At 43.1% G+C, this 12,187-nt stretch overlaps 1 protein-coding gene across 1 annotated transcript; it reads left to right on the top strand.

Moving 5' to 3' along the window:
* Positions 1 to 426: 426 nt before the first annotated feature.
* Positions 427 to 6,588, top strand: LOC129773675 (segmentation protein Runt). The gene is made up of 3 exons (XM_055777322.1): positions 427 to 1,417; positions 1,996 to 2,172; positions 5,275 to 6,588. Exons 1-3 carry the CDS (start codon positions 961 to 963, stop codon positions 6,012 to 6,014), a joined length of 1,374 nt encoding a protein of 457 aa, XP_055633297.1. The 5' UTR covers positions 427 to 960; the 3' UTR covers positions 6,015 to 6,588.
* The last annotated feature ends 5,599 nt before the right edge of the window (positions 6,589 to 12,187 follow it).

The raw sequence follows: 12,187 nt of genomic DNA, 5'->3' as shown, positions 1-12,187 counted from the left end.
GGTGTGAATAAAAAGTAAGCTTTTTTTTTGCTGGCGGTGAATGACGACTGTGGGAAATAAAAACTGAGAGCTGAGTGAGGTATGTGCGTGTGTGTGCTCAAGGAGAGAGCGCAGCGCGCGATTTGTGTTCGAACCGCCGCCAGTAAGCAGCCAATTTTTCTGTGTCCAAAGCCTGCCAGTGTGAGAGAGGGAGAGTGAGTGAGAAAGCGAGTCGGCGAGTTTGTTGAGGGGAGGAAAAAAAAGATAATTGGTAACCCAAATAGAAAAAGTCTGTGAATGGCAGCTGGCTGTGTATTGTGTATGTGTTTATGGAAGCGCGCACAAACACACCCACAGCTCGCGCGCGCCTTTCGACCATTGAACGACGGCCCGACGAGTTTGGGAGGAATCGGTGAGTGATTTTTAAAAACAGTTCCATCTGAGACGTGGTGTGAATTACATGTCCTGAAGAGGGATTTGAGAAAAAACCAAGAGCAAGTTTCGAGCTTGAGAAAAAAGTTTGGAAACATAACACCCAAAAAAAAAAAAAGAAAAGATCAATCAGAGATAATCGGAAGCTTAGTTTTAGTTTGTTTGTTTGGTTCTGACGTAAGCCGAATGCGAATAAGTGACGAAAGAGGGAAGCAAGGATACTGCCAAGTGGAGGGTGAAGACGCAATCGGAAAGTGAAAGGATATTCAGTTGAGTTGTGCTTCTCGCGAGGAAAGGACACGCGCCTCCGTCTGATCGTTGAGCTACACGCGTACGCATGCCTGAAGGGCACTCAAAAGTGTTTTGTACGAAAGTGTGCAAATAGAAGCAGTGAGCAGCTACTTGCTGTCGAGGGCTTTGAATAACCCCAAGGGGACCCCACAAGTGTTGTAATAGTGAATGAACACAGTGAAGCGATAACCATACTTAAGGATTACTCTCGGTTGCAACGCGTTGCAATTTGAACCGTGCTTAGTGGTGCAAACGCAGATGCATCTACCGGCTAGCAGCGAGTGCCAAACACCTCCGAAGAACATGACTGATATGTACGCCAATCTGCACACCATGCTGCAGGAATACCACGGCGAGCTGGTCCAAACCGGCTCCCCGGCGGTTCTCTGTTCCGCGCTACCGAACCACTGGCGCTCGAACAAGAGTTTGCCGTGTGCCTTCAAGGTGGTCGCCCTGGACGATATCCAGGATGGAACGCTGGTCACCATCAAGGCCGGCAACGACGAGAACTATCACGGCGAGCTGCGTAACGCGACGGCTGTGATGAAGAACCAGGTCGCCAAGTTCAACGATCTTCGCTTTGTGGGCCGATCGGGACGGGGAAAGTCCTTCTCGATCACCATCACCATCAGCTCGTACCCCAGCCAGGTCGCCACCTACACCAAAGCGATCAAGGTGACCGTGGATGGACCTCGGGAGCCCCGATCCAAGCAAAGTAAGTGTTTCATTGTTTAGTCTATCGCTTACTCTAGCGCCAGTTCGGGCCATAAATATTCTATGCTTACGCGGGTTGAAGGCGCCAGCGTCGAAAACCATTCCCGCGATTATTTACGTTACAATCAAACCATATGCTGCCGAGCATAAATAGCACCATTAAAAATTAATCGACTGAAATTGGGTCGTTCCTTCAGTGCCGCCCCTCTCTTGTTTCTACGCACGGCGAAACAAAAGCCTTCCGGAAGTTCATCTTCTTTGATAATTTAAACATAAAACTCCTCCCCCGCGTTCCCTCGGAAGCGAACGGAGGCGAAAAAAGAAACATAGCACAGACTCTTGCCTTTGTAAACATACGAATTTCACACATCTCAGCTTACTTCTCGACTTCTTCGTCTCCCCTCACCCTCTTCGAAGTCATGCTCTCGTTTCGCCTTCGCCACCATCAAAGAGCTTTCGCGTTTCGCTTTGATATCTTAACGCACTTTCATGCTTCATCCCCCGATTACGGGGGGAACCATTCCTTGCCAGCTTGACACTAAACATGCTCCTTTTTTTCTCCCTCCCAAAAATTTGCAGACTTCGCCTACGGACACCCGGGTGCGTTCAATCCCTTCATGCTGAACCCGGGCTGGCTGGACGCGGCCTACATGAACTACGCCTGGTCCGACTACTTCCGGCAGCAGCAGCAGATGCAGGCCCAGCAGCAACAGCAGTCTGGTGGCCAGCAGACTCCGGCCGCGGCCGGTGGCAAAGGTAATTATCACTTGAAGATTCTATGTTGTGTTCATAACGTCGCGCCGTTCACAAACACTCACGCTATCGATTACCGGATTACCGGCCGAATGCTGCCACACTGCCCAACCGCGCAATTTACAATTGCGCGACTCTTAGTTGCGCCCGCGTGACCACCGTCGGTTATCCAACGGATTTTTTTGACGTAGGATTACGTCTTTTAGTAAGAATTGCCAAATCGGAAAACAGGCCACTTTTTTTTTTTGAAATAAAGTAAACGTTAATAACTATTTTTGCTACGAACTAATTCAAAATTAACAAAATTAACGCGATTTACTCAAAATTACGCTATTTTTACGTGATTTTTGTTTACGCAATTTATTCGAAATTACGCATGATTTTATTTTATGCGATTTGTTTGAAATTGTTTGAAATTGCGCTACTTTTCAAGTGATTTACTCGAAATCACGCGATTTTTTCCGTTACGCGTGATTTTATTTTATGGTATTTGTTTGAAATTGTTTGAAACTACGCTAGTTTTTAAGCGATTGACTCGAAATTACGCAATTTTTTTCCGCTATTTTCATTCACGTGGTTTCCTTGAAATAACGCAATTCTTTTTACGCAGTTTACTCGAAATTACGCGCTTGCAATAGAAAAAAAAACTGTTTACCTGATTTTATTTCAATCGATGTGTTTATGCGAATCCATTTACCTCATTTTATTTCACACGATGTTTTGTGCGATTTTCTTGAAGTGATGCTGTTTTTTAAGCGGTTTACTCGAAATTACACGATTATTTTGTGAGATTTTCGTTGAATTGCACAATTTTTTTTTGAGGTTCACTTGTTTTTGTGCGGTTTTCTTTAAATGACGCTATTTTTAAGCGATTTATTCAAAATAAGACGCTTACAAAAGAAAAAAAATTCTACCTAATTTTATTTTTCGCTATGTTTTTGTACGATTTGCTTGAAATTATAACGCTATTTTTTAGGCGATTTACTCGAAATTACGCGATGTTTTCATGCAATTTTCTCCAAATCAAGCTATTTTTTAGAGCAATTTACTCAAAATTACATGATTTTTTACGTGATTTTTTTACGTAATTTTTTGAAATAATGCGATTTTTCTTACGCTATTACCTCGAAATTACCCGATTTTTTCTACGCGATTCTTTCAAAATTGCACTACTTTTAACGCGCTTTGCTCGAAATAACGCGAAATTACACAATTTCAAGCGAGCTGGCTTGAACTTTTGCAAAAAAAAAGGTGTCTTTCTCAAGGCCGGAGACGAATGAATTGTAAAGTTTAAAGACTCTATAATACAAAAAAAACTAAATGGACTACTCGTTTTTCAACACATTTGATATAGATAAACCATCCGCGATTTGAAATCACAGTCTCAATTCAGCTAGCGAGCAGACAAAATTCGTTTCACACACACACACACAGCTCGATCCAAGCATGGAAAGAATGGAAGATATTGCAAAACAGCAGTGCATTTTTGTTCGGTGGTAGCGAGCGCATCGGTTTTCATGTCACATTCGCCAAATAAAAACAAACATTCACTGTGTGTGTCTGATATCTGAGTGAGAAGGATAAAGTCTGGTGCGAGAGTTGGGAGAGCGCAATTCAATCGCAATTCAGTGTGGACGGAATCAAAAACAGACGAAAAGGGCAGACAACTATTGGCGATTCACGCCATAAGCAATTTGTTGTAGAGAAGATCCGGAATCAAACGCAGCGTTCGTTCTGCAGTCAACGAGAGAAGAGAGGGGGTAATAAAACTATAAATTCTTTGAATTCTGAAATCTGAATGGAAATACCACGTTTTGAATCGTGGTCGAATGGCATAAGCAATTTGCTCTCTCTCAGTTGTGCTGTAAAAAGAGCAAGTAATGTAGCGAAAACGATGCAACATATCACGTTGCATCGAACGGAGGTATAGATTTCGTGAATGTGACATTTTTTGCTCAAAGACGCTCTACACAGCGAGCAACCAACATCGACAGTGCCATTATTCTATGCAACGATTTATGCGTTTGTTGAACTTATTAAGGATTTGTTATGATTGAGAGTATGCAAATGATTGGGATGCTAATTTGGAAAACTAAAACTAAACTCTTTGTCTTGAGAAGCCTTTTTCGCGCCTCGTTGCCGCTGCCCTCTGGTCACTGACCGGATGACCGATGAATCGTGTCTAAAAGAATGCGTTTCATCTTCTTCTTTGTTTACGGAGACTTAAATCCTCCAATTCATTCGTCTTCGGCAATTAATAATTGAATTGAAGGTGAATTGAGCGCAATAAGCTCGGTGTCCTCCGTTAACAGTGCGGTCGTGTCTTGGACACAACCCTCGTCTGATTTTTTTTTGTTTGCCGCTGTCTCCCCAAATGCATTTTAACTGTTAGTGCAAAGCTTAGTTGTTTAATAGGATAAATGGGGGGGGGGCTTTTCTGTTCGCACCGTTCCTATTTTTCATCGAAACCCGGTGGGGATTGATTCCTGGTCAGTTCGACAGCTCACCCCCCAAACATCGGTGCGCGAGAAAAAAACCCAATCAATTTTAAATTACATTGAAAATGGAAAATTGTCGGTTTTTGGATTGTATGGAATTTTGCGGAGAATGTACGGGTTTTTTTTTGCGTTGCTCCGCTGGGGATCTTCCAAAATCCGAAGGCTTACCGCGTGGGGCGCCACCGCGCGAACCAAAAATTGTATGCATCGATAACACGGCCACGGTCCAATGGCACCGAAAGAGAGCCGAAAGCAGTTACGATGCCAATGCTGGGGGGAATTAAAATTGCATATAAAAATCAATTTCCTGGGGGATTGATTTTTTTTCTGTTACGCTCTGTGAGCGCACATAGCTCTTCCTCTCGAGCTTCTGTGTGCAGCAGTGTCCTCTCCAGGGTTTTTTTTTGTTCCGGGGCGCCCCGGTTACTTCCGGCATAATCCGCTCAGCTTGTGTTGGTTTGGCGCGAGTGGAATGGACGCGCGACGATACACTCTGTGCAATGCACACTTAATCCCTCTTGGCAACGTTAAAAATTGCTCACCAATTCAGAATGGCAGAAGATTACGAGATGGCTAATGTTTTTCTTTCTTTTTGCTCTTCTTCCAGGATCACCACCGTTGCCATCGACTAACGGTACGACCGGACCAATGCTACCAACACCCCCGGCCGATTTTATGCCCCTGGCGGGTGCACCGACGGCCGCAAGCGGACTCACCCCACCGGCCGTTCCGGTCCTACCCAACGGAGCCACCTATCTCTCGCAGTTCCCCTTCGGCGCACACACCGATCTGCACCTGAAATCTCCATTCCTGCCTTACGACATCTCGCCGCTGCGTGCCAACGGACTCCGTAACGGTACCCACCCGCTCACCGCCACGATCAGCATCTCCTCGAACGATTTCATCTCCTCCTCGCGGCTCTCGCCCGCCTCCTCACGCAACTCTACCTCCTCCCCGCAATCCTCCATCCTCAACCAGTCCCAAACCAAAATGCTAAACTCCTCGCACTCCGCCAACGGCGACGAGAACTCCTCCGCCGAGGAGTCGGACGAGGAACAGATCGACGTCGTGAAATCGGCCTTCATCCCCATCCTGCGCCCCCTGCCAGCCTCCTCCGCCGACACCAGCATGGAACCGCTCAAGTCGGAAACGCCCGACTCGACGTCGGCACCCGGCTCACCCGGCAAACCACGCTACGACCTGAAGGCCCCGTCCGCCAAGCGGACCCAGCTGCACGAGAGTGCCGTCCCCTGCGAGCCGCTCGGTTCCCCCGAAAGCACCAAACTGCTCCGATCGCCCGGGCTCATTCTCAAGCAGTCCGCCAAAACGGTCTGGCGACCCTATTGAGAGTACCTGCTGCTGTATCGCGGGTCGCGGGTGGCGATATCGGCTACATCCTGCCGGCTGGGGAAGTAGTGCGCGCGCGTTTCTCTGTATCTATAGTAGCTTAATTCAGCCCTGGTGATATTAATGTTAATGTTTAGCAATTGTAAATATGTCGCGGAAAACCCCCGCTCGAACGGATTCCTTCCTCTATACATTCAAGATATAGGAAGCTGAATCACCCGGGAAGCATCCCCTGTAAATAGTTGAGGGCTCTTTTTTCCAAACCGTTTTATGTTACGAAACATTGGCAAATTAGAGTTGTGATAGACTCAACAAACCTATTTTATATATACAAACACACACAAAGATACTTTTGGTTATGCTTACCAATCAACAATCCAATTGTGAATAGAGAGAGAGAGAGAGCTAGTTTTTTAGGAGATTAATTTTATTTTAACTTAAACTCAATCCTAGTTTTAGTGCGCAAAACAGTCTGTGTGGGCGAGGGGGGAGAAACAGGTACAGTTTTATATAGTACAAAACAACTGGAATTTAACTACTGAAAGCCAATCGAGCGTCTTCGACGCAGAATAAACGTTTGTAAGAAATGTCCAAAAATTAATCACGTGCATCGATTTCCATCCGAAATAACCTCCCCTTCCGATTGGAAGCACCCCACGGCCTGGATGCGGTCCCATAAATCATGTGTTCCCTCATTTTTCCACCCATTCAGCCGGCGCGCACATACGCACGCACACACGCACGCTGCACCGGTCACGATTTTCCCGTATTTCAATTTCTCTTTTTTCCCGTTTTGTTTGTGACCCTAAATAAATGCTCACTCAAAGTGTGGAAAAGACAAGAGAGGAAAACAACCGAAAACGGGAGGAACTGATTACAGACAGGGACGACGAGGGTCCTCTGCCGTGTGCTCAACGAAATCACGATTTGACAACTCTTCTGTTAATAGGAATCACCCCCCTCCCGGATGGTGAAATGGTTTTGGATCTGACAATGCGTAACCCGAGCAGCAGATTGCTGTGCTGAGGTGGCTGAATTTGTCTTCGCTTGCGTTGTTGTTGGTTCCGAAAATTTATGAGACAGACTATTGACTTATGAACTAATTTTTGACGTATGTCTTTCGGTAAGGGCGCTAAATCATAAAACAGGTCACGATTTTAGGAAATAATGTTCACGTTAATAACTATTTCCACTATGAACGAATAAGATTTAGGCGATCTTGAAGCAACATTTAGAATATCGATTTTTTTCCATTCCGATTTTATAATTTTTAGGATCGATTCTTTGCACTCGAAAAAATCGCGAAAATAGAAATAGAATAAAAGGTGTGTCACATCAAATTGCATCACGGAAAAAACGCTGTAGAAATGTAATTTTTAGGAATTATATCTTCAGCTTTCGCTTATAATCAGATAAGAGTGTATAGATCACGTTGGCCATGCTTCACTGTCAATTTTTCGTATATTTGGAAAAATGTCGTCGAACGAAAAAGAGCGTCGTGAATAAATCATGTGCACTCATTCCGAGAATCCAGAGTTGTCACATCGGGACATCGGTAAGATGCTGGGAATCGTCCAATCCACGGTCAGCAGAGTACTAAAACGATACTTCGAGAACCTAACCATCGACCGGAAGGTGAAGAACGGCAAAAATGGATGCTCCGTCAGTGAGAAAGATCACAAGCGCGTAGTTAAGCAGTTTAGACGTGATCCGAGAAGTTCGGTCCGGGATGTCGTCAATAAGCTGAATTTGTCAAGTTCATTCGTCCAGCGGACCAAGCAGCGGGAGGGTCTGCGTACATACAAGGTTCAGAAGGCTCCTAACCGCGACGAAAGGCAAAACATGGTGGGGAAGACGCGAGCCCGGAAGCTGTACACCGAAATGCTGACGAAGCCGCATTGCCTGGTAATGGACGACGAAACCTACGTCAAAGCGGACTTTCGTCAGCTGCCGGGCCTGTTGTTCTTCTCCGCCGAGGACAAATTTAGCGTTCCGGAGGAGATTCGCAAGCAGAAACTATCCAAGTTTGCCAAAAAGTACATAATGTGGTAAGCGATCTGCTCTTGCGGAAAGCGAAGCGCCCCCTTCGTGATGACCGGCACGGTAAACGGGTAGATTTACCTTAAGGAGTGCCTACAGAAACGCTTACTACCACTATTGAAGCAGCACGAGGGCCCGACCATCTTCTGGCCGGATCTCGCTTTGTGCCACTATTCAAAGGACGTGTTGGAGTGGTACGAAGCCAACGGGGTCACCTTCGTGACAAAGGAAATGAACCCGCCCAACGCGCCGGAGCTTCGCCCAATAGAATAATATTGGGCGATTATGAAGCAGGCCCTCCGGTAGAAAGCAAAAGTTGTCAAATCGGAGGCGGACTTCAAGAGAAAATGGATTTCTGTTCAAAAAAAACTACAACCTGACGTTGTACAGAACCTTATGGACGGGGTAAAGAGGAAGGTGCGAGCATACGGGCTTGGGCTCGAAGTATGAATGAAAAGAAAATGCCAAAAGTTGTTTCATAGTTTTTATTTTACGGTCTAAAATTTTCAAAAGGATCGGTCTACTGGGCGAATTTCTACAGCGTTTTTTCCGTGATGCAATTTGATGTGACACACCCTTTAGAAAGGGCTTTATGAAGTTTTGCTACAACAGGTAAAGTTTCTTCCTGTTCACTTCCTATCCCTTCACTTAGATTTACGGATTTCTTTGTTATATTCTGTTAGACAGTTTTTGTAATCTGTCCAATCAGAGGTAATTTTTGCTTTGTTGAAGAGTTTTCTAGACAATTTTCTAAGCCTTCCAAGTTTTTTGGTTCCACCAAGATGCATCCTTACTTGATGTTTTCGCTTTAGTGGACAGTTTTCTTCGAAGGTGGATTTAATATTGGTTTCAAATTCTGATGAGACTATTTCAAGCTGCTCAGAGGAAGAAATACTTTCCACTGATATCAAAATTTTCTCCTGAAGTTTGGAATGATAACTATTCCAATTTGTTTTTCTCGAATCTCTGAATTGTTCGATCAAAAGGTCACCAGAATTATAATTAAACATTATATGTTTATGATCAGATAAAGATTCTTCATTTGAAACATGTGATTTTTTTTCTTATCTGATAGTTTAGAACTGCAGCACAGCAGTGGAACTCCATACAATTTACTGACTAAAAAGTGTCCACATTTTCATCGCTTGTTTACGTGAAGAATATAACTTTTTCAGGCACACTTGATTTAAAAGTGTATGGATTTCTAGCTGTCGTGACGCAAGGTCTTTAATGAAGAATGATAAGATGGGAAGGTTTATATAAACATGTTTATAATTACATAAGTTTATTCAAATGTCAATATTGCCCTTCGTTAACTATTCAGTGCAATTTTATCAAAATTTGAAAGAGAAATTTAAGAGGCAATGTTTTTTTTCAATATTTTTTTAAGATGGTTATTAAAAATCCATGATTACCTTTGCTTCATTATTTACCCTCCATTATTTGTTTATTTTTCCTGCTTTTCGTTCTTTGACCTATCATTTTGACAATTCAATTTGAGAGGCTTAAAATTGCGACAAGATAGAAATTTGGTGTGAAAGAGCGATGGAAAATTAAGTGGCAAATTTCTAAGCTTATTAAGTATTCAATTTCTGAGCTGGTGCAGTTTGTGTGCTGTCATAGAGAAACTTTCATTTTTGGGTAGAAATTTCTCGAATCCAAGAATTATTGAACCAATGCTTTTGAATCAGTGTCACATCCAAAGTTTCGTAGTGAACCTTCTGCATTGGACGCTGCTTTCTCCCTTTCTGCTTGCGCGGTAAAGAAGGTTAGCTACATCAGTGATCCGCTTATTGCAGTAAGGGCGGAAAATATTGTGTGCTTACCTACCCGTACCGTCAATAACGGGCTATTAATGTATTCGTTTCTGCCCGTTTCCAACCACTTCTTCTTCTTGAATGGCCCTAACTTTCCTACACCCAAAATAGATTTTTAGCTCATGTTTTGTCATCCCGATTTATGACATTAAATGAGACATAACATAACTGAAAATGTCATGACTCACAAATACTGATAAGCATTTGTATAATATACATGGTACAGCAATATAAGATTAATACGAGCGAGTGACACAAAAGACAAATAAGCTTTCCGCATACTTTGCCACATACACGGCCCAGACCGAGATAGATATTGTTCTCCTTCATGCGCTCCTTTTTTACTCTTAGAAAACACTTCCCAACTTCATTTTATAATCAGGTGCAACATTATCACGCATTTGCATAACAACTGTCGAAGCATCATTAGCCATGTGGATAGCGTGGTCGTGTAAAATAGCTTTGCATCCAAGCCGGCCTTGGTTCGATCTCCATTGACGTCGTATGGACTTTTTTTTTTGACACAATCCCAAATGAAACGAGAAAAGAAAACAGAAAGAGATGTCTGCTCGCATACATACATACCATTTTTAGGCTTTCAAAACAGCTCATTATTTGCGCATTTGACTCTCCAGCACACGAAATGGCATCATTTCTGCCGAAGATGAAATGTTTTCTGCCAACGCTAGTGTGGGTGTAGAGGAACTTCGCCGTCTCAACGTAGTATTACTTGCGTCATTTTTTTATCAGTATTTAGTTGAGATTTCTATGCCAAATATAACACGACTTGAATGCATTCTGAGTGGCAAGTTCTAGAATACGCGTGACCACAGTGCAAGTCGGAGAAAAATTCTTTGACGAAAAAATGGGTGGGTTATATCTATGATATAACCGCAAGGTTCACGTGGGACTACCTTATCGTACCAATCATTTGTTTGTATTGATTGAATTTTTGATTGAATGAAATCATTCTCGAATTCAATTGAATTTAATATATTTGCTTTATGAGTAAAAAGATTGTATAATTCCATGTAAGGTCAATTCATCCATTGTGATAGATTATGTTCTTCGTTACAAGTAAATTTAATGACAGTCCTTTTACGTTTGGTATGATGCCTAGGACAAAATATGTGAACGGAAGAATTATCAAACGATTATTTCATTTTACGTTTCCTTCTGAAGTTTGCATCTCTCAAGTGTACGTACTTTTCGAACCGCAAATTTGCTTGATTTGATGAACTTCAGGCACTCGGTTTAGATTTTGACATATACGTCGAACACATATTGTTTAATCAATAGGCGTAATCGCAGCAATTGGTTATCAACATCTTGCCTGATCATCAAATGGTATGCGTAGGAATTCAGTGAGCAGAAGATATGAAGGCATATCCTTTAATGCAATCTTGAATAACCGAGCCAAAGCGTGGTATTCGTACCCGCTTTTGTAATCCGTGTTAGGAAAACACTTTTCGGAGTGCAAAAATAACATGCGAGTGTCGAAGTACCCCCGAAAGCCGTTTTAAGGAAACATATTCTAGTTTGCACAAAGGTAAGCGAGTACAAAAGTACTCGCAGTTTGCATTTATTTGCTGAGCCGATTTCACGTTTCAGTCGGAACAAAAATGCCCCCGACTTGCATGAATTTGCAATGCCAATTTCCTCAGACACCTTGGTTCTAAAGTCTGTGTTGGGGAAACACAATTCAGTCGGAACAAAAACACCCCCGACTTGCATGTATTTGCAGTGCCAATTTCCCTAAGCTCCATGCATTTGAAGTATGTGATAGGGAAACACATTCCAGTCGGAACAAAAATACCCGCGATTTCCATGTATTTCCACTGCCGATCTCTCCAACGCTGCTTGGTTCTGAAGTCTGTGTTAGGGAACACATTTCGGTGAGAACAAAAGTCCCCATACTTTCATGTATTTCATTTCTTTCATGTGATGCCGATTTCCCCAAGGCTGCTTGGTTTTGATGGCTGTGTTGGGGAAACCCTAGATCGGGCCAATCAAAATGAGGCAGTTAGGGTGTTTAGATAACGCTTAACATTTTACAGTTATTCAATTGTTCATCGAATGAAAAATAACATTTTATTAATTGCGATAGAAGCGTAGAAATATTCCCTATCAATTGATGCAAACATCTTTCCGATCCAGTAAGAAATGTTCGAGTTATAAGCATTCGGAATCTTTCATTTTTTCCTGCATGTTCTGTGTTTAGGTTTTCATTTTACCCCCCATATACTCCGGTTAGACGTAGTCCCACGTCAAAATTCCTCCGACCAGAACGGGATTCGAACCCGAACCCCCGGCATG

This window comes from Toxorhynchites rutilus, chromosome 1, assembly GCF_029784135.1.
Source record: "Toxorhynchites rutilus septentrionalis strain SRP chromosome 1, ASM2978413v1, whole genome shotgun sequence".
Lineage (NCBI taxonomy): Eukaryota > Metazoa > Arthropoda > Insecta > Diptera > Culicidae > Toxorhynchites > Toxorhynchites rutilus.
This window is presented reverse-complemented; position numbering and strand designations above follow the sequence as displayed.